General features: G+C 34.9%; 2 protein-coding genes across 2 annotated transcripts; both read left to right on the plus strand.

The window, feature by feature from the left end:
• The first annotated feature begins 5,238 nt into the window (after positions 1-5,238).
• On the plus strand, positions 5,239-6,457 carry LOC141834040 (peroxidase 5-like). The gene is made up of 4 exons (XM_074721498.1): positions 5,239-5,433; positions 5,515-5,709; positions 5,795-5,957; positions 6,048-6,457. Exons 1-4 carry the CDS (start codon positions 5,239-5,241, stop codon positions 6,455-6,457), a joined length of 963 nt encoding a protein of 320 aa, XP_074577599.1.
• A 14,480-nt stretch (positions 6,458-20,937) lies between these two features.
• On the plus strand, positions 20,938-22,193 carry LOC141834109 (peroxidase 5-like). The gene is made up of 4 exons (XM_074721556.1): positions 20,938-21,165; positions 21,241-21,435; positions 21,523-21,685; positions 21,784-22,193. Exons 1-4 carry the CDS (start codon positions 20,947-20,949, stop codon positions 22,191-22,193), a joined length of 987 nt encoding a protein of 328 aa, XP_074577657.1. The 5' UTR covers positions 20,938-20,946.
• The last annotated feature ends 207 nt before the right edge of the window (positions 22,194-22,400 follow it).

Here is a 22,400-nt window from a genome sequence, read left to right on the forward strand (position 1 = left end):
TTAAGAAAGTTTCCTTTTTATTCAGATTTTTTTTTAATTTATTAAAAAAATTTTCTTTTTATTAGGAATCTTTCTTAGAGTTTGGGTCTATATAAACATCTTATGAGTTGATGTTTAGGGGAGAAGCAGTTTGGTTGATTAATATATTTTTTTTGGCAAAAACCCCTAGAAGCGGCGCCGTCACGACCTTCTATCCGTTTTTTCAATTTCTCGAACTTGTTCTCTCCTCAATTCTCCTCCAATCTTCCGTCTCTAGAATAATCAGAGCATTGCTAGCGTTAGGTGGTAACCTTTTAAATTAATTATATAGTATAGTTTAAATGCCTTTTAATTAATCTAACCTTGTAATTAATTAAGGATTAATTCTGTGACATTAAAGAAAAGTCACAAATAACTTAAAGTACATTTTAGTTAAGCTTGTGTCTAAATTTAATGAATATAACATTGATTGATCAACATTTTATGAATGTTAAATTTATCAAAGAACCAACGTATTTATAAAGAGGACTTACATGCATGAACAAACTTGTTGAAACCCTTTCGAGTTGTCAAATTAAGCAAATTGATGTGAGACAATAGAACAAACTTGCAGAGCCCATAATTAATGATTCGGAATGAACAACGAGGCAGTCTACCAGCTAAATCAAAGCTTGTTCTACTTAGAATATTTTTTTAATTTTTTTTGTTATTATTTTTATTATCTTACGGGTCTAGGATTTAGGGGTACTTCATCTTTCGCAGGGTTAGAGTTTGAGTCTATTTAAACATCTGTTTAGTTATTTTTTAGATAGTTTTTGAATCAATAATATTTTCGGCCACCGTTTGCATCATTCTTTCCCCAAAGCTTTGAGTTTTGGATGCCTATTTCCTGGTATTCTTTTGTTGAATCAATGGATGTTAGAAAATTACTTTTGGTATTCATGCATAAATCACTGAGATTAATAATTCCCACTGTGTTAGTTGGTATCATAGCTAAATTAATCTTGTGGAATCATGTTAGATGGTTGATAGACGGTTGACCTAGTTCTAGGGAGGATGACGACGATGTTGGAACCCTTGAATAGAGGAAGTCCTATCCAATGCAACAATAATCACTAGACAAACTCGAAGGAGAAAGAAAAGGTTTTGATGATGAGGCTCCCTATAGGCATCACAGAGCATCTGATAAATTTACTTATGACTTCAGTTTCCGACCATATGATAAGTTCATCCCCATGTATGCCTCCAAAATTGAGGCAGTAGGACTACAAGGAGGATCCTACTATGTGAAATCCTCCCGGAGTATGGTAAGGTCCGGATGGAATCCAACCTTGATGAACGACCCCCTTGTCAGTGATAGTGGAGCTAACATCTCGGATGATTATGTCTTCATTTGTGTCTTGGGATCGTTGAATTCATCATCTCGTGGTCGCTTTGCTACTTCTTCATCATCGACATCCTTGGACGCCTATTTGATGACCTCGTAGATTCCACTATAAATATCTCATCGACTATACCTGTCTATGATAAGTCGGTATATGATGATGATATATTTGATAGGGCGTTGGGCTTTAAGAACTCATCATCGGTGAAGTATGAGGATGTTTTTTCTTCTGTTTGGTTAGGATCCGATCATATTTTGACACTCCATTTGCGGATGTTCTTTAGAACTTTCAAAAGTAAATGCAGAGTCTAAGGAGAGGAGTTTTTCAGATGATTTCCATACTAAAAGTTCTAGTTATGATAGATTAGGAAAGCTCTAGTTATGATAGATTAGGAACAGAACCAATAACTTTCGCTACATCAATTGGTATTTTTCCTAAAGAGTTACCAGATGAATTATCTCTCTTATGTGATATCCAACATCATATTGATTTGGAGCTAAGATTGACACTGCCAAACAGATCACATTATAGAATGAACTTGCGTGAGCATGAGGAATTATTGGTACAATTGATTCTTTTCTATGGTAATTCTTCTGATGATGATGTGATCAATAATTCAAGAGTGAATTTCTTTTCCTTGGGAAGAATGATACGGGATGATAGAGGAAACTTATAGATGTTGGGACCGTTGCATTTACTAAAGGTGAGGTGAATAGCAACTTTTAATTCTTGCCTACAATTTTATTAGCGGAAGCACAAGGATTTACTTGGTATCCACCTCCTCGAGGTGATTAATCCAAGGATCCACACACACACCAGAACTTTTCACTATGAACTTTCTCCTTCTCAAAGCAACTTTGAAGGTGAAAAAACTTTAACACTTGATCGCTTCCTCTTACAGATGTATAGAGAGGTTTGGAGGAAGAATTTGAGAGATTGACAGAAGTTGAAGATCTTGCAAAGATGAAAAAGTGTAAACACTTGCGTCTTCAATCTTGAATCTGTCTTTTTATATTTTCGCGATGCTAGTCGACTGTCTTAGGACCAGTCGACTGGTGGGCTCCAACGACTACTGTAGATTGTGTTATTTCTCCAGCTGTCAGCCCCAACGTTCGAATACCAGTCGACTGGGATACACAGTCGACTGATCAGTCGACTGGTCTCTGCCTTTCACTCGACTAAACTTTCTGTGTGTTTTGGATCAAGAACACCAGTCAACTGATATCATCCCAGTCAATTGATGAAGCTGAAACTCACCTTTCAGCTTCCTTCTTCATCCCTTAGCCTAGACTCACACCTTCAAACATCTTCCACAAGCCTCGTGCCCTCTTTGGATGCTTTCGAGCCCATGGCTTCTCATCCTTGCACTTGCTTGAGATGTTTCCATCAGCTTCATCATGCTAAGTCTTTCCTTTTGCCAAGAGGCTGCACCTCCGGGACTTCATCATTTGCCAAGACTTCAAACCTGGACTTTCCTGTATACTCAATTCACACATGTTAGATCACCAACATTGCCTAACTTAAACTCATTTAGCCAAACATTAAAATCAAATGATACTTGGGGCAAGATTGCACCAACAACAGAGTTTATAATATATGACTGAGATGAACCATAGGACGATCTACTAGCCAAATCTTTGAGTTTTGGATGAACCCGTCTGTTCATTCTTTTCCCAAAAGCTTCGAGTTTTGGATGCCTATATCTTGGTATTCTTATGTAAAATTAATAGATTTTAGATGATTACTTCCGATATTCGTTTGCAAATTAACGGAAGCAATAGTTTCCCCTGTGTCCTAAAATTATGTGCAATTCAATGTGAACACACAATTTATTAATCATTGGTATTCAAAAAGGATTCTTCATTAAAATCATGGTGTTTGTTTTCTTCATATAATATAAGATTTGTTAGTCAAAAGGGTTCTAACTTTGAAATTGTATCCTATCACACAGATGGGCAAAGTAGCTAGAATATTAGGACCTAAATACATGACCGCTGACAATTAATCAAGTAATCATACAACATCACATGGGAATTCAATCCATAGACATTTTGTTTAGCTATTAAAGGTATGTTTGGTTTAAGTTATCATACATAATCTTAATTATATGATTACTAGATAATCACATAACTAAGGTTATAGGGTATAAAATATAATCTAATATTGTTTAGTTCAACTTATTTATTTAGAGGAAATAAAAAATAACTAGTTTAACATGTACTATATTACCCTTATTTCAATTTATTTTTAGAATAAATTAAATTAAATTAATAATATTAATGATGATAATAAATTGATAATATATAAAAATAAATAAAAAAATTTAAAATAAATTTATATATTTTTAATAAAATAAAACATTAAAATAATTATTTTAATAAAATAATTCATTAAATTAATAAATATAATTTGTTAATTTAATTTTTTAAAATATAAAATAAATTTATATATTTTTTAATAAAATTAATTCATTAAAATAATTATTTTAATAAAATAATTTATTAAATTAATAAATATAATTCATTAATTTTATTTTTTAAAATTTTAAAAAATATATATTTAATAAAATAGTTTTTTAAAATAATTATTTGAATAAATAATTTATTAAATTAATAAATATAATTCAATAATTTTTTAAAATAATTATTTTAAAAAATAATTTATTAAATTAATAAATATAATTCATTAATTTTAATTTTAAAATTAAAAATTAATTTATATATATTTTAATAAAATAATTCATTAAATTAATAAATATAATTCATTAATTTTATTTTTTAAAATTTAAAATAAATAAATAAATATTTTAATAAAATAATTATTTAACTAAAATAATTTATTGAATTAATAAATATAATTTTTTAATTTTATTTTAATAAAATAATTCATTAAAATAAATTTTAATTTTATTTTGATAAAATAATTTATTAAATTAATAAATAATTCATTAATTTTATTTTTAAAATTTAAAATAAATTTATATATATTTTAATATAAATAATTCATTAAAATAATTATTTTAATAAAATAATTTGTTAAAATAATAAATATAATTCATTAATTTTATTTTTTAAAATTTTAAATTATAAGTATTTAAATTAAAATTTATTAAATTAATTAATTTAATTTCAATTAGGTTTCATGGTACATTTCAATAAACTCAGTTTTAAAATCGAAGGGTAATTATGAAAATTTTTTTTGTTAACCTCCATAATTATAGAAAACCTTAGGTTGCCAAGGTCATGTTCCCAAGTTAAAACTCATTTGTTTATGTGGCGGTGATCCTGTATTATTTAACAATCAATCATAACTTAAACCAAACAAGGTTATCATTGATAATCTTAATTAGATAATTGCCAAGGTTATCAACGATAACCCCCAACCAAACGTCCCTTTAATTTTTTATATGAAACAATCATTGTTCATATTGTTGGGCTGTTTTATCATGTTGACATAATTAACCATATAACCATTTTGTTTTGCCACAAAGAAGTTGAGCAGTCCATACATGCGCGAGAATGTCAACTCTACATCAACATTTCAAATGCATTTGCTGGTCGTCATCAAGGACTCAAGTAGTAGGTGATGAATAAACAATCAGGACTGCAACTATTTCAGTTATGAATGAAGCACCATTTCAACTGATACAGGCTTGCACAAAATTAAAATACAATAAAAAAGGATTTTTCCTTTAAGTTGGCGTGTAAGCCATCAGCAACCATAGTTGGAGGAGTAATGGGATTAGTATAGAGTTGATTAGATTTGTGAATATAAATAGGGATGGGGAAGGCCTTCACAAGTACAACAACACGATATCTGCATTGGATCACTGGGAGAGTGTTTGAAGGAGTGGGCTTTGGGAAGAGGAAGCTCGATGTTGCTTTCTTTGGTTGTTGTTTTATGCATGAGTGTAGCGAGCTCAGCTTCCGAGTTCAAAGTAGGATTCTACTACGAGAGCTGTCCTAAAGCTGAGGACATTGTGAAGGAGGAGCTCGACAAGGCTTTTAAGGCTAGTGCTGGCATTGGCGCTGACCTCCTTCGGTTGCATTTTCATGACTGCTTCGTTGGAGTTAGTATACATATATGGATATATACTTACTATCATTAATCTGTTGTTTTTACATCAATTGATAATAATATTGCATTATAGGGTTGCGAAGCTTCCATTCTAGTTGATTCAACACAAGCCAACGTCGCAGAGAAAGATGCACCACCAAACGAAACCTTTGAGGATGAAGTATTTGATGTGATTGATACTGTCAAGGCACGTCTTGAAGTTGCCTGCAAAGGAACAGTCTCTTGCGCTGACATTATTGCCTTTGCGGCTAGAGACAGTGTTGTGCATGTAAATAAATTTAATATTTACAGTATTTTTATTCGTTATTTAATGAAATTATTTTAATTATGATATTGGAAATTCTTGAGTGCAGTATGGAGGCACGTACTACAATGTGCCATCAGGTAGAAAAGATGGAAAGGCGTCAATAGCAAATGAAACGGTGGATCTTCCTCCTCCAACGTTCAACATCAGTCAACTCACAGCCATGTTTGCCACCAAAGGTTTAAGCCAAGATGACCTAGTTATTCTCTCAGGTAATTGATAAAAAAAAATCCATACGATACTAATAATATGTGTTGGTAATTTTGATAGAAAAGCGTTAATATTTTATGTTGTTTACATAGGAGCACACACCATTGGCGTCGCACATTGTCCTTCTTTCTCAGATAGACTTTACAACTTTAGTGGAACTTTAAAAGGTGACCCAAGTTTGGATGTAGAATATGCTAAACAGTTGAAGCACGAGTGTCCTCGAGGGAACACGGTCAATGAAGTGAACATGGACACACAAAGTCCCCTCACCTTCGACTCTAGCTTCTATGAGGATGTTGCAACGAACCGCGGTCTCTTCACTTCGGACCAAACCTTGATGTCAACGTCTGCCACTGCTTACAAAGTGTCTCAATATGCAAAATACCCCGAGTCCTTCAAGAAGGCATTTGCCGCATCGATGGTGAAGATGGGCAAGATTGGTGTGCTCACTGGAAAACAAGGAACCATACGAGCTAATTGTCGAGTTATCGACCAATCTTGATGTGATTTTATTATTCCCTCACAAGTCATTTGATACAAACTTATATTATATAGCTTGGTCATGAAGGGTGAGTGTCGTATTTAAGTTAGTTTGATTGCAATTGTATGCTTTTATTTTAATTTAATGATGAATAAGAATGCTATTGTTTGCATGCATGTTTGAAAGATTAGAAGGTTTATATATGAAAGCCAAAATTTTAAGCCTTCCTAATTTTAGAAGATTACAAAGTGTTGCTATATTTTTAGATCATAAAGAGACAATTCCAAAAAAAAAAAAAAATCCAAAGTAGGATTCTTATAAAGTAGTTTATTTTTATATATTTGCTTTTGTATTTCATATTGTTTGTATTTGTTGCAAGAAAAGATTGTAAAAGGTTTTTCCTTCTTCGAAAGGTATCCGAAAAGGAGAAAATTAATAGTGGTAGTCGTTAATATTAGGATCTTACAAGCTAGAGGGGGGTGGGGTTGAATAGCTTCTATCGCTTTGTTGATTGAACTTGTGCTGTTGAAACTTGAAGACAAACAAAACTTAGCACACATACAATGCTAACAAATTGATTTTACTAGTTCACCGTCTCCCCGAGGCGACTACGACCAAGGTTAACCTAGCGTTCTACCACCTCTATTGATTCCCTCTTCGGATCAAATCCAAAGGCGGGGAAACTTTCTACAACAATATTACAACACAATACAAAAAAGATGAAGCAAGAAAAAGTTACAATAATTTCTTAAGAGATATTGACTTCTTCTTCAAATGCTTATTCCAAGGAAAGAGGATGAGCTCAAGAACTTTTCAACAAAGAGTTAGCATGAAAACTTTGACTTAAGATGAGAGTTCTATCTTGAAACAAAATCCTTTTGCATTTTATATGAATGCTTGACTTGAATTAAATTGCATGCTTCTTTTCAGATATTAATCAATAGTTATACACCATCAGTCGATTAATATGATCTCTGACAACTATTCATACCGTTGAATGACTTCTGAATCTTCTAAAATCTGTCTGATTTTGTCGATAATTCGAATATCAATTGACTAATTCATTTGAGCAATCGACTGATAGCAATCAATCGAATCTCACAGTCGAATCAACCTGCTTCTGTTCAACTCCTGATCGACATCAGTTGATTGATATCAAATATCAATCGAGTTAAACAGCTGAATCGATAAGCCTCTGTTCAATTTCTGATCGACATCAATCGATTGATGTAAACCATCAATCGATTGATGTCATATTGAATCAAACAATCAAATCAATTAGCCTCTGTTCAATTTTTGATTGACATCAGCCGATTAGTGTCAACCATCAATTGATTGATGCCATCAGTTGAATCGACTTACTTGTATTTGATTCCCGATTGATATCAGTCGATTGATGTAACCATCAGTCGTCTAATACTTTGATCCGAATCAGAAACAGAAGCCTTCTTTTTTTTTAGAGTATAATCGATTGATACCTATATTAATTGAATGATTCTTTTTTGTCAGCCATCCTAAAGGTTGAATTCGCATAAACTTCTCTACCATCGTTTCCAAGTACCTGATGCTAGATGAACCTCATGTTCTCTGGACTTTCGTGTCTAGAGCTTCCTCATCTTTTGGTCTTCACCTATGTTTTCATCTGATCCACAATCTGTTCGGTTTCCTCTTTTTGTCAAGAATTTGATCATTGACCTTCTTGGACGACTTTTATGCCTTGCATCCGGTCTTCCAACCTACATGGACTTCCTCTTGCTAAAAATCTGGTCCTTGACTTTCTTGGACTTTCCTTGCCTTGCATCCGATCTCTAACCTACGAGGACTTTCCCTTGCACACTCGTCGCACAAGTGAGATCTAAGTTCATTAGCTTTAACTTAAATATTAGAGTATTTGGATAACAGACGAATGAGCTATATGAGGGCCTAAATCCTAGAAATACCCTAAGTATGTTAGGTGTGAAATCTAGATCGTGTTTAGCTATGCGAGTCCTATAAATGTGTCCATCATTGACAAGTCTGAGGTTGTCATAAAATTCAATTATCAAGTCAATGTTGATGTCGTGTTACAATAGACTAACTTGTCTAACTGATAATATGCTATGATTTCAACCACATCCAAATAGTAGGTACAAAAAATGAAGCATGCAGGTATTAAGCACTGGTCTTCTACGTACTCGTCAGAGAGGATGAAGTTTAATTGTCAAAAATAGAGCCACTAATGAATACTATGCTACTCGTCTAAGAGAGGGGAAGATCACTAGAGATAAATCAGAGATGAAATGCTAGTCGTTGGTGAGACACTGAATTAAGACATAAAAAATCTAGAAATTATGTTGGAAAGAAAGACCTGTACCAACGACCCAGAGAGGCAGAAATGGCACCGACTGGAAGATCTTTGGACAACGAACCACTAGAGAGGACCAACTTACCTAAGTTAACGAGGGCTAAGATGGTGTTGGGAAAGAGTTGGTGAAGGAGGAGATGGTGTTGATAAAGGAATCAAGAGTTAGGGTTTTGGAAAGGAGAAATAATGAGAAACCATGATTTTGTGGTTCGGGCAGGTTTAAAAGTCATGATAAGAGGCCATTGGACATTAATTATCGACGCCATCAATCAACTAATGTGATTCATCAGTCAACTATTAATGAGCAATCGATTTTCCAATCCACTTCTATGTCTGATCCTAACCTCATCAATCAATTGATGCTTGATATTAGTCGACTGTTAAACTCAATGTATAGGGTTATTGATGTATCAGTCAATTGTGTTTCTGACACAATCGATTCATAGTTTCACAATCAATTCATAGTTCTGATATTGGTTTTCCAACCTTATTTCAGAGGTTTTGGAGATCATTCTTCGCTCAATTCACCATCTAGTGTTTTGTGTTGGGATGCCAAATCATGATCTTCAGATCAAATATACATGAATTATGTATTGGTCTTCCCTATGATTGATCAAATTAATGATTCATGAAGAATTTTCAACTTTTAACACAAGGTAATGCATCATAACAAGTATTATGAACCAAGAAGTTGATTTTAGCATCTTACCCCCATCTATATTCCTCAATACACAAGCAATATATTCTTTAAGTTCTTGGGAGATGCATTTGAGTTCATATATTTTTTAATGTTTTCATTTTACTTGAGTGATTGTAGAGGATTGTTTGTTTATTCTATAAAGCTCATTCTCAATTCTTGTCTTAAATAGCTAAATTCAGCTTTGAAAAGTGATTTATTGAAAATATCGATTAGATTTGATTTTGATTTAACATAGTTAAGTACAATATCATCTTAAGCCACATGATTATAAAATGTTATTTTACTTTAATATATTTTATTCTTGAATGATAGATTATATTTTTGGTCAACTTTATGGTACTCACATTATTATAAAGGACTTGTATGTTTTTATAGATAAGTTCATAGTCCTCTAAAGTGTGAGTCATCTATAACAATTGTGATACATACTCTCCCATAGCGATATATTCAGTTTCGATTGTGGAGAGTGCTACACAATGTTATTTTTAACTTGACTAACTAACTAAGAAAAATCTAAGAAATTGACATTCTCCATTAGTATTTTTTTTTGATTCAATTTGCATCCGATATAATCTGAATCGAAGTATCCCACAAGATCAAAAGTTTTGATTCTAGGATACCATAATCCTACATTTTGAGTTCCCTTTAAGTATCAAAGAATTTATTTTACGACACATAAGTGTGACTCTTTGGCACAAGATTGATATCTTACATACATACCCTTAAACAAGATGTCAGATCTACTAGCTATGAGATACAGAAGACTACCTATAGCACTACGATATAACTTTGGATCAACTACTTTACCTTCAAGATTGTTATCTAATTTAGTATTAGTGGCCATGAGGGTAGATATTTCTTTTGCATTGTCCATTCTAAATTTCTTCAAGATTTATTTTGCATATTTATATTGATGAATGTATATTCCTTCTTTTGTTTGCTTAATTTATAGTCTTAGAAAAAAAATATTAGCTCATATACCAAATTCATTTCAAATTCACTTTCCATGTGACTTATGAACTCATTCAAATAATCTTTATTTGTTGACCCACAAATAATGTCATTCATATATACTTGGGCTACAAAGATATTATTTTCACAATTTCTTAGAAATAATGTAGGATCAATTTACCCTCTATAAAATCTTTTAGACACTAAGAAGGTTGGCAATCATTCATACTAAGCATGAGGTATTTGTTTTAGCCTATATAGGACCTTTTTAAGCATATACACGTGGTTTGGAAATTTTGAATTTTCAAACCCTGGTGGTTGTTCAATATAAACTTCTTTTTTGTTAGATCCATTAAGAAATACTGACTTCACATCCATTTGATATAATTTAAAACCCTTGTGAGCAGCAAATGCTAGCATTATTCTAATGGATTCCAATCAAGCTAGGGTGCATATGTTTCATCATAATCCAATCCTTCCACTTGATTAAAACTTCTAGTAACTAATCTAGCTTTGTTTCTTACCACCACTCCCTTATAATCAAGTTTGTTTTGAAAGACCCATTTGTATCAACAATTAAGTTTTCTTCAGATCTAGGAACTAAGTTCCAAACTTAACTTCTCTCAATTTGAGCTAATTCATCTTGCATTGCTAAAATCCAGTTCAGATCAAATAAAGTATTGTTAATAGATTTTAGTTTAATTTAGGAGATTAATGCTACTTAACTTCCTTCATTTTGAAAATATGATCAAGTTCTTACCCCTTGTGTAATGTCTCCCACGACTTGGGGTCTAAGGGATGATTAACATTTGTCCTAGTGAATCTTGGTTCTTGAGTTGTAGTGACCACATGCTCAAGAGGTGATCCTTTTATCCTTTCGCTCTGACTTTCTTAATTTTCTCCTCCTTGATCGTTTCCCCAGTTTAATGTTAATTTTTCTAATTCAAATTGCATTTCAACATCAGTTGTCTTTGTTGGATTTGATGGTGAATTTTCTTCAAAGATAACATTTAGAGATTCTTCAACTATTAGAGATCACTTATTGTAGACTCAATAGGCTTTGCTATGATTAGAGTATTCTACAAGAATACCCTCATTAGCCTTAGTCGAGAATTTTTCTAAATGATATTTGGTGTTTAGAATGTATACCTTACATCCAAATACTCTAAGATGTTTACTTGTGGAGATTTTTTCAAACCACAACTCATGTGGTGTTTTATCTAAAAACCTATGTATCAAAGTTTGATTTGCACATAAGATGTTGTCTTTATTGCTTTTGTCCAGATGTGACTAGGAAGTGACTATTCATTCAACATGCTCCTAGTTGCCTCTTGCAAAACTCTATTATTTCTTTCCATAATATCATTTTGTTGTGGTGTCCTAGGGTTTAAAAGTTCATGTTTATAATATTTCTTTAAATAAAATTCAGAAAACCTATCATTTTTAAACTCGCCTCCATGATCATTTCTTATATGATTTATTTATAATTCTTTTTATTTTCTACCCTTCTACAAAAAGCAATCAAGGTATCTAAGGTTTGATCCTTATACTTTAAGAAAAATACCTATGTGAATTTAGTATAATCATCAACTATAACAAAATAATATCTACCATCATTTAGAGACTTATATTTACTACTATCAAACACGTCCATATGTATAAGTTCTAATGCATTTGATGTGCTCACAATATTTTTACCTTTGTGGGCAACTTTGGTTTGCTTACCCATTTGGCATGCATCACATAATTTATCCTTTTGAAACTTCAACTTTAGCAATCCATGCACCAACTCTTTCCTTGATAATCTTTTGATGTTCCTCAAATTGGTGTGAGCAAGCCTTCGGTGTCAAAGACAAGTCTCCTTTGGACATGAAACAATTAGCAAACACATTAATAACACCATATAATTCAATTTGATAAATATTTTCCTTTCTATGACCTATGAGTATGGTAATGTTTAGTTCACTATATTTGATTAGACATTGAGATGAGTTAAACTCAACTCTATATCCAGAATCACATAGTTGGCTAATAACTAGAAGATGAAAAGTTATGTCTTTTACTAGTAAGATATTTTTATCTTAAATTATTCAGAAATTTCAATGTCATCTATTCCTACTACCTTGAGTTCTCAACTATTACCAAAGGAAATGGCACATTTACTTTTGTTTTTAAGTGATGAAAACTTTAATGAGTCCCTCGTCATGTGCCTAGAGTATCCACAATCGATAAACCATATTTTGGATCCTCCCCCTCAGCGCATGCCTCCTCAAATACGATGAACCAAATGTTTGACACACAAATTTTAGATCCAGAAGCATCAATAACAAATTGCTTGGGTATCCAAGCTTGCACAATTTTTGTTTTAGAAGATTATTTCTATTGATTAAGGATATAAAGTTAAGTTCCTTTTATTTTAGCTTATATCCTAATCCTGCTTTGTTATAAACAACCTGTTGAGCTCCTATAATCATGTCTAAATACTTAGAGCTTGAAGAAAATTTTTTAAATGCCTTTCTAAGATCACCTACTTACAATTTTAGGGGTGCATTTTTATTCTTAAGCTCATCAAAATTATAAGTGACATTTTTATGATTTTGATTTTGACCTTACTGGAGACTTACTCCTTCTTTTGTTGTCATTACACATTTTCTTAACATCCTTCTTGTTGTACTTTCAATAGTGTTTCATCATCTTTTGAACAAAGTCAGCCATCTCACTGGATGATAGCTCCTCGTCACTATCACTTCTTTATTAATTCAGAATCGGAAGAGGACTCTTCCTTCTTCTCCTTCTTCTTTTCTTTGTTTTTCTTCTGGTTTTTATCACTTGCAACCAAAGTTATACCCTTCTCCTTATGGTCTGCATTATCTTGTTCATGCAATTCTAATTCATAAAACAATTCATCTAATTTGATAATAGATAAATCCCTTGAAACCTTATAGGCATCAACCATGCATTGATGACCACAATTAGTTTCTTGGAAAGGATTTAAGTGCATACCTGATGAGGTCTTTATCTTCTACCCTTTCTCTGATGGAATGGAGTTCATTTAGAAGTTCTTTGAACCCTTCCATGAAGTTGACTCACCATTTCACTTTCTCTCATCATAAAATTCTATATTTGGTTGATGAGAAGGTCTCTCTTTGCAATTCTAGAGTCTTTGGTGCCTTCATTCAACTTAATTAGCTTATCCCACAGCTCTTTAGCACTTTTGAATGGACCAACTTTGTTTAGTTGCTCCAAGCATAGTCCGCATTGAAGAGTGACAATTGCTTTGGCTTTCGCTTGTGCCTTCCACTTTTGATTAGTAGCCCATCTTGCAGATTCCAGAATTCTTCCATCTTCCGAGGTTGGTGCACTGAAATCCTTGGTCATGGAGAACCACATATCAATTTTGGTCATGAGGTAGTGCTCGATGTGGCTCTTCAAGTAGGCAAAGTTATTTCTTTTGAAGTAAGATGGTCGAGTAGTGTTGTGACCCTCTTTCAAATATATTTTTGCAGCTCAAAATTTTTGCTCCTTTGGATATGAGTCCTTCGGTGCGAACTTGCTATGATACAAGTTGTTGGGACCTTGCGAGATAGAAGGGGGTTTGAATAACTCCTATCGCTTCATTGATTGAACTTGCACAATGGAAACTTGAAGACAAACAAAACTCAACACACACACAACGATAACAAGTTGGTTACTTGATTCACTGCCTCCTTAAGGTGACTACGACTAAAGCTAATCTAGCATTCTACCATCTTTATTGATTTCCTCCTTCTTGGACCAAATTCAAAGGCGGAGAAACCTTCTACAACAATTAATGCTTGACTCGAACTAAACAACAAGTTTCTTTTCACTCATCAGTTAACTGTTACACAACATCAGTTGATTGATATGACCTTTGATAATTATTCATACCGTTGAATGACTTCTAAACCTTCTAAAATCTATCTAATTTTATTAATAATTTGAACATCAATCGACTGATTTATTCGAGCAATCAACTAAATGCCATCATTTGAATCTCACAATCAAATCGACCTGCTTCTATACAACTCCTGATCGACAACAATCAATTGATATCAAACATTAATCGACTAATTAATATCATCAGTCAAGTCAAACAACTGAATCGATAATCCTCTATTCAATTTCTGATCAACATCAGTTGATTGATGTCAATCATCAATCGACTGATGCCATCAGTCGAATCAAACAATCAAATCAAATAGTCTCTATTCGATTTCTAATCAACATCAGCTGATTGTTGTCAACCATCAATTGACTGATGTCATCAGTCGAATTGAATAATCAAATTGACTTGCTTCTATTTGATTTCTGATTAATATCAATCAATTGATGTAACCATCAGTTGACTAATACTTTGATCTGAAATAGAAATAGAAATAGAAACCTTCTTTTTTTTTTAGAGTATCAGTCGATTGATATCTGTATTAATCGACTGATTCTCTTTTGTTAGCCATTCTAAAGGTTGAATTTGCATAAACTCCTCTACTCTCGTTCCTAAGTACCTAATGTCAGATGAACCTTCTATTCTCTACTAGACTTACATTTTTGGAGCTTCCTCATTTTTAGACTTCATCTACCTTTACATCCAATCCGCTATCTGCTCGGGGTTCCCCCTTTTGCCAAGAATCTGGTTTATGACATCCTTGGACTTTTCATGTCTTACATCTGGTCTTCCGACTTGCATGGACTTCATCTTGCCAAGAATCTGATCCTAAACTTTCTTGCACTTTTCTTACCTTACATCCGATCTCCAACCTGCGAGGACTTTTCTATGCACACTCGTCACACAAGTGAAATCTCATTTCATTGGCCTTAACTTAAAATGTTATCAAACATCAAAATTATGTTCTTTGGATTTGATTGCATCAATAGTTAGGACTAGACCTTGAACATATTCGCCTTAGGAGGTAATGAATCAAGTAAAATCAAGCATGTTAGTGTTGTGTTTTGCTTTGTTGTCTTTGCTTCAAGTTTTTTGCTATGCAATATCATCAAAGCGATTGGAGCTATTCACTCCTTTAGCTCCCAAATTATTACTTGAACACCCAGTCCATTAGCCCTTGATAAGTGCCCCTACATGTTTTAGTCCAAAGGGCATGATAGTATACAAAAACTCCATCAGAGGTGATGAAGTTGACCTTTTCTTGATCTTCCATTGCCAAAGAAATTTTATGAAAGCCTTAAAAGACATCCAACATGCAAATGAGTTCACATCCCGAAGTCAAATCCACCAGTTGATCGATACGGGGTAGAGGATAGCAATCCTTCGAGCAGACTTTATTAAGGTCCCTGAAGTCCACATAGACTCTCCATTTGCCTCCAGACTTTGGGATGACCACTAAGTTTTCCAACCAAGCTGAAAATTGGACTTCTTGAAGGTGGCTAGCTTCTAGCAATTTAGTTATTTCAACTCTGATGATCTTATCTTTTTCGGGTCTGACATGTCATTTTCTTTGCTGAATAGGCTTGACCTCTGAGCAGATATTAAGTCGATGCTCCATGATAATAGGTGGGATTGTGACATCTTTAGTTGATTAGGCAAAGATATCTTGGTTGTGATAAAATAGGTGATTACCTTTTCCTTTAGCTTGGGGAGAAGGTTAGCCACAATCCATATTGTTCTATCGACACGTCTTCGTGCCCTTCAGTTGGTCAAGTTGGAAGGCCATAGTGGATGAGATGTATCTCAGAGACGTGTGTGAATCAATGGTTTGGTTCTGAGCCCACTGACCTACTTTGCTTTCCTCTCCCGGATCTCAGGCACTGACGTCTATCTTCCTTGTAGTGTCTTCCTTCTAGTCGCCTCTTTCCCTTGCTTCCTGTCATGAGTCTCTGCTCCTTTGATTTTGGCTTCCTTGTGTACTGCCTTGCCTACCGGGTGACTTCTCTTGTCTACTCAATGACAGGAATAGATTTACCACATAACACTTTATGAAGATCGTCTAATCGCCCTTAAACTTGGTCACCCACGGAGAACTTCATCTTTTGATGATAAGTGGAGACCATTTTCAGAAAGAGCTTAATGTAGGTCGTCTAAAGATACATTATATCTAGATGATGCATCGACCACAGTAAAGATCACAATACGGGTCTGTCATGAGGATTCTTCTCCCAAGGATATCGGGAGGCTGATTTATCCTAGTGGTTCAATTTCGTACCCCGTGAATCCAAACAGTGCCATTGAGATAGGTCATAACTCATGTCAATTTATCTGCATCTAGTCAAACACTGCCTTGAAAAGAACATTTATAGAGCTTCTAGTGTTGATGAAGACTCTGGCGACATTATAGTTGGTGATGACGACCTATATCACTAATGCACATTCATGGGGTGTGTCGACCCCCTCTAGATAGGGGGGACCAATGCTGATAAAAGGTCCCAACTCTAATCTAGATTTGGCTCTGATACCATAGCTTTCAAGCCTTTGGGTGTGAGCCTTGCGTACTCAATGTGAATCTCTTATTAGTTGAATCTCCCGCTATCATATTAATCTCTCCTCGGAGTGGAGGATCTCTTCTGATATTATTGACACCAGCAGTAGGTTGATGTCGGGTTGGCTCTCGAGATCGAGATCTTCTTCAGGGAGGTGTATCCCTTTGCTAACAAACTTGTCAGTGTGGCGACTCGCTTCGAGTGTTGATTCGGAGCTCCGCATTCCCACCCTGAGGGTAGTAAATGGGTGGTTGTCGGGTCAGTCTCAGAGGTGATATCTGAGCGGGGAGACATTCTTCTGTTATCTAGTTGATCTCATGTGCATACTATCGGTATTCATGGGTAAAGTGTCTGCAAGAGCGATGGAAGATATAATATTACTCCCCTCCCTTTGACCTGTATGATGTTGAGTCGAGAATCGGGGTTGCCTCCATAGTTTGTACCATCCGCATCCCTTTGGGACCGGAGCATATTGATGATGGACTACTTCCTTGTGTCAAATAGGCGGAGAGGGAGCCTTTCGCTCAAGTCGGGTAGGTGTAGCTAATGACGCTAAGACTTCTTTCCTTCTTATAGCCTAAGCTCCTTCTACGGTAATATGTTTCTGAGCACAACTCAGAAGGCAATCGAAAGTCGTCGGGGGATCCATCACCAAGGATCGGAAGATATTTTTGTCTTGCAATCCTTAGGAGAAAGCACTGATGAGTACATCCGAGATGGTCGAAGGCACATCCATAAATATCTTGTTGAATTGGTGGATGTAATAACTCAAAGTTTTCCTAGCCGCCTATTTCAGGGCTAATCGATTGAGGGGCATTTTATAATACCATTTGCTGCTAACAAAATGTTATAGGGAAACTACCTTGAAGTCGGTGAAGGTGTGGATCGATGAAGATGATAATCGATTGAACCATAGCTGAGAAGACCATAGAGTTGTTATGAAGACCGTACACTTGATACCATTCATGTAGCGATGCAACATCACATTCTTCTCCAATAGGCCCAGATGATCTTCGAGTCAGTTGACCCATTATATTTCCCAAGTTGTGGTACCGAAAATTATTGGGTACTTTATTGTTTAAGATTTGGGTGGAGAAAGGTGTGACTTCATCGGGTATTGGTTCTTTGCCCTTGTCTTTGTTTGGTGTTGGAGTTTCTTCGGCCATGGATTTCTTATAGAATGCTCCTCAGGCAGGGCTATAGCTTTACTTTATTGTTTAACGAAGGCAGTGGGGAGAGGCCCCATCAAACCAATGGGCGTTCGATTGGGGAAAAGGGGTGCCTCGACCAAGACGTTAGATACTTCTGGAGCTAGATTCATAGGAGGAAGTCTGTGAAAAAGTTGTTGCACTACTTGACACACCAATGCTTGGAAATCTTTTCGTGACATGGTGATAACTTCACCACAAGCTCCGTCTCTTGCAGTACTAGGCCCTTCAATAGTTTTTTTTTTCTGTTCCACCATCTTAGTGTCTTAGTTCATATGAGAAAACTTTTCCATAGGCGATGTCAATTTTATTTCTATCTGAGACCACTATCTGGTGAGTCAGCAAGATAGAACAACGGAGGTGGTGATGTTGAGGGTCCTGGAGAGATGGAAGTCGCCAAAGATACCTGTAATATTCTGATAAGAATTAAGATGGGTGCTGAGAGAGCTCGGCGTGGCCACTTTGACGCTCAAATTAGCATACAGGCTTAGAGAAAGTGAGAACAATAGAATAATGGAGGAAGAAGAAGAAGGAAAATAGAATTTAGCTCCTCCTTTTGCATGCTTTCTCTAGAGTTTATATAATTGCCTAAAAGAGCATCTCCACGTCCGTAATCCTGAGACATCAGATCCAATAGTCGTTACCTGCTCCTCTATTCATTGCATGCCACGTGTATGTAGGAGGGCATTTAGGGACCAACTTTAATACTCATATGATTATTTCTATTCTCGCGCGTGGTGTTGTGTTGAGAAATATTCATAGTAACCGACAATAGGCCCATGTAGGATGACCAAGTTTTGAAGGAATCATGGAGTTTGCATCCTTTGGAGTCAAAGTGGCTGAGTCGATGGGGTAGTACTTGAGGAGGCTGTGTTTTTTAGAGTCAAGGTAGCCAAGTTGAGGAAGTTGTGTCCTTTGAAGTTGGGGTGACCAAATAGACAAAAGAGTTGGGGAGGTTGTGTTCTTTGAAGTCGAGATTACCGAATCGACAAAGGAATCAGGGAGGTTGTACCCTTTAGAGTCGGATGATCGAGTCGACGAAGGAGTCGAGAAGGTTGTGTCCTCTGGAGTCTAAAGGGGATGACCGAGTTGATGGATGAAGGGTTCTTGACCGAAACTAATGAGGAATCAAAGTTTTTGACCAAACTTCGACCTCCACCTAGTCTTGACTTTTGACTTCCACCTAGGTTTGACTATTAACTTGACTTTGTCATGTATGATTCCCTCTTCTTATCAAATTAATTAGATTAAACCAAAATAGATAAAAGAAAACTTTTGAATCTTGACACACACTTTGTAGAAATCATATAAGAGACATATATTCTTGAGATCTATTTCATCCTTATAGCTTGAGCTCCTTCTTGTTCTAGAACCAAGGTGCGGTAAGGGATGCCAACGTCAATGCGAGGAGAGAATGAGGATGGGTAGATTGATGTAATCATGTCGTAAAATTATTTTCTATTGAATCTGATATGAGACCCCTTTTTTACAAAGGTAGTTCTTAATCATCTTATAGTCTAACTTTTAGGGATAAATTATGAAATAAGTTGATAAGAAGATTGAATTGCATAGTAAGTTGTTATGGAAGCTTTTATGGTATTGATCACTTTTAGAATATTAGATAATCTTGATTTTGATGTCTTGCTAAAAAAATTAACATTTTGTATCTAAATTGATGAAGAAAATTCTTCTAACAAGATTGAATAGTTTAATCATTTAGGTATACCATTATTATTTTTAGGAGCGGATAAAATAATTACAGCATACAGCATAAGAGAAAATTAAAAGTTAATTAGATTAATTAACCTTCAAATAATTGAAATCATTAATTAATGGAAAAGCTAATTAATTTATTAAGAGTTCAATTCTAAAATTAAGAGATAATTTATATAATTAAATTAAGAGGGGTACATTAGAAATAATTAAGAGGATTTTAATAACTTAAACAAGTACATTTTGGATAAGCTCGTGTATAATATAATATGAATATTTGACGAATAGTTAAATTTATTAGGACTAACATTTATATAAAGAAGATTTACATGCATGAAGAATTAAACTCGGTGAAACCCTTTCAGCCTGTCAAATTGAGGGAATTAAGTGCAAATCAAAACTTGAACGCATAGTTTGTAAATCAATTGTATCGATATATTACTAATATTTTGATCCAACATTTCAAAAGGATGCTTCAAAGAAATTATGGTGTCTGTATATATGGGCACAAAGCTAGGAACATTGTATGAAACTGATATAATACCATTCCAAGTCAATCAATATAATTAAATTTGCAATTCATCATACAACATCACATGGGAATTCAGTCCTTTGGCAATTTGTTTAACTATTATGAAACAATCATTTATGTAGTTGAGCTGCTTTATCATGTTAACATAAGCTTTTCCTTCTTTTTTTTTCTCTTTTTTGCCACGAAGAAGTTGACCAGTTCCCATATGCCAGAATGTCAACTCTGCATTAAAATTTTAAATGCATTTTAGCTGGTGTGCACAAGGACACAAGTAGTAGATGATGAATAAATAATCAGGATTATTACTGTTCCAGTTTTGAATAAAGCACCAGTTGGACGGATACAGGCTTGCACGCTAGTAGCATCGCTTCAATGAAGAAAGTCAAAAGAAATACAGCAACAATAACAATAAAAAAGGGGGGGGGGGGGGGGGGGGGGGGGTTTGCTTTCAAGTGGGCGTGGATGCCACAGCAACCATATGGGAGTTGTTGGAGCAATGAGATTAATAGTTGATTGATTAAATTGGTGACTATAAATATGGATAGGGGAAGGCCTTCACAACAACAACACGAGATCGGCATTAGATCACTGAGAGAGAGTTTGAAGGAGATGGATTTGGGAAGAGGAGGCTCGATGTTGCTTTCTTTGGCTGTTGTCTTGTGCATGAGCTTAGCAGGCTCAGCTTCTGAGATCAAAGTAGGGTTCTACTCGGAGAGTTGCCCTACAGCGGAGTACATTGTGAAGGAGGAGCTCGACAAGGCTTTTAAGGCCAGTGCTGGCATTGGCGCTGACCTCCTTCGGTTGCATTTTCATGACTGCTTCGTTGGAGTTAGTATACATGGATATACTTACTATCATTAATCTGTTGTTTTTACATCAATTGACAATAATGTTGCATTATAGGGTTGTGAAGCTTCCATTCTAGTCGACTCAACAAAGGGCAACATTGCAGAGAAAGATGCACCACCAAACGAAACCTTTGAGGATGAAGTATTTGATGTGATCGATACTATCAAAACACGTTTGGAAGCTACGTGCAAAAGAACAGTCTCTTGCGCTGACATCATTGCCTTCGCGGCTAGAGACAGTGTTGTGCATGTAAACAAATTCAAAATTTATAGTATGTTTATTTGTTATTTATTGAAATTGTTTTAACTATATGATAATGGAAATTCATGAGTGCAGTATGGAGGAAAGTACTACAGTGTTCCATCAGGTAGAAAAGATGGAAGAAAGTCGATAGCTAAAGAAACGGTGGATCTCCCTCCTCCAACATTCAACCTCAATCAACTCACTACCTTGTTTGCTAGCAAAGGTCTAAACCGAGATGACCTAGTTGCTCTCTCAGGTAATTGATAAGAAGATTGTTTTATATATGATACTAATTAATCATATATGGTGGCCATTTTGATACAAAAGTGCTAACATTTTATGTTGTTTGCATAGGAGCACACACCATTGGCGTCGCACATTGTCCTTCTTTTGCAGACAGGCTTTACAATTATAGTGGAACTCTAAAAGGTGATCCAAGTTTGGACTACGGATATGCTAAACAGTTGAAGCGTGAATGCCCTCCAGGGAACACTGTCAATGAAGTGGATATGGACCCACAAAGTTCCCTCACCTTTGACTCTAGCTTCTATAAGGCTGTCACAACGCACCGTGGTCTCTTCACCTCAGACCAGGCTTTGATGTCAACGCCTGCAACTGCTTACAAGGTGTCTCAATATGCTAAAAAACCCAATTTGTTCAAGAAGAAATTCGCCACATCCATGGTGAAGATGGGCAAGATTGGTGTGCTCACAGGGAAACAAGGAAATGTACGAGCCAATTGCAGAGTTATCAACTACTCTTGATGATTTTTTTAATTCCCTCTTATAATTCATTTGATATTATAAGCTATGGTCATGAAAAATAATGAGTGTTATGCATGTGAGAATTAATTTGCTTTCATTTGTTTGATTGTAACCATATGCTTTATTTTAATTTAATGATGAATAAGATTGCTATTGTTAACATCCTTGAAAGATTAGCGAATTTATAAATGAAGCAATATTATTTAA

The sequence above is a fragment of the Curcuma longa genome, chromosome 8 (assembly GCF_044706935.1).
Source record: "Curcuma longa cultivar G26 ecotype Majalengka, Jawa Barat chromosome 8, ITB_CL_G26_1.1, whole genome shotgun sequence".
NCBI classification, from domain to species: Eukaryota; Viridiplantae; Streptophyta; class Magnoliopsida; order Zingiberales; family Zingiberaceae; genus Curcuma; species Curcuma longa.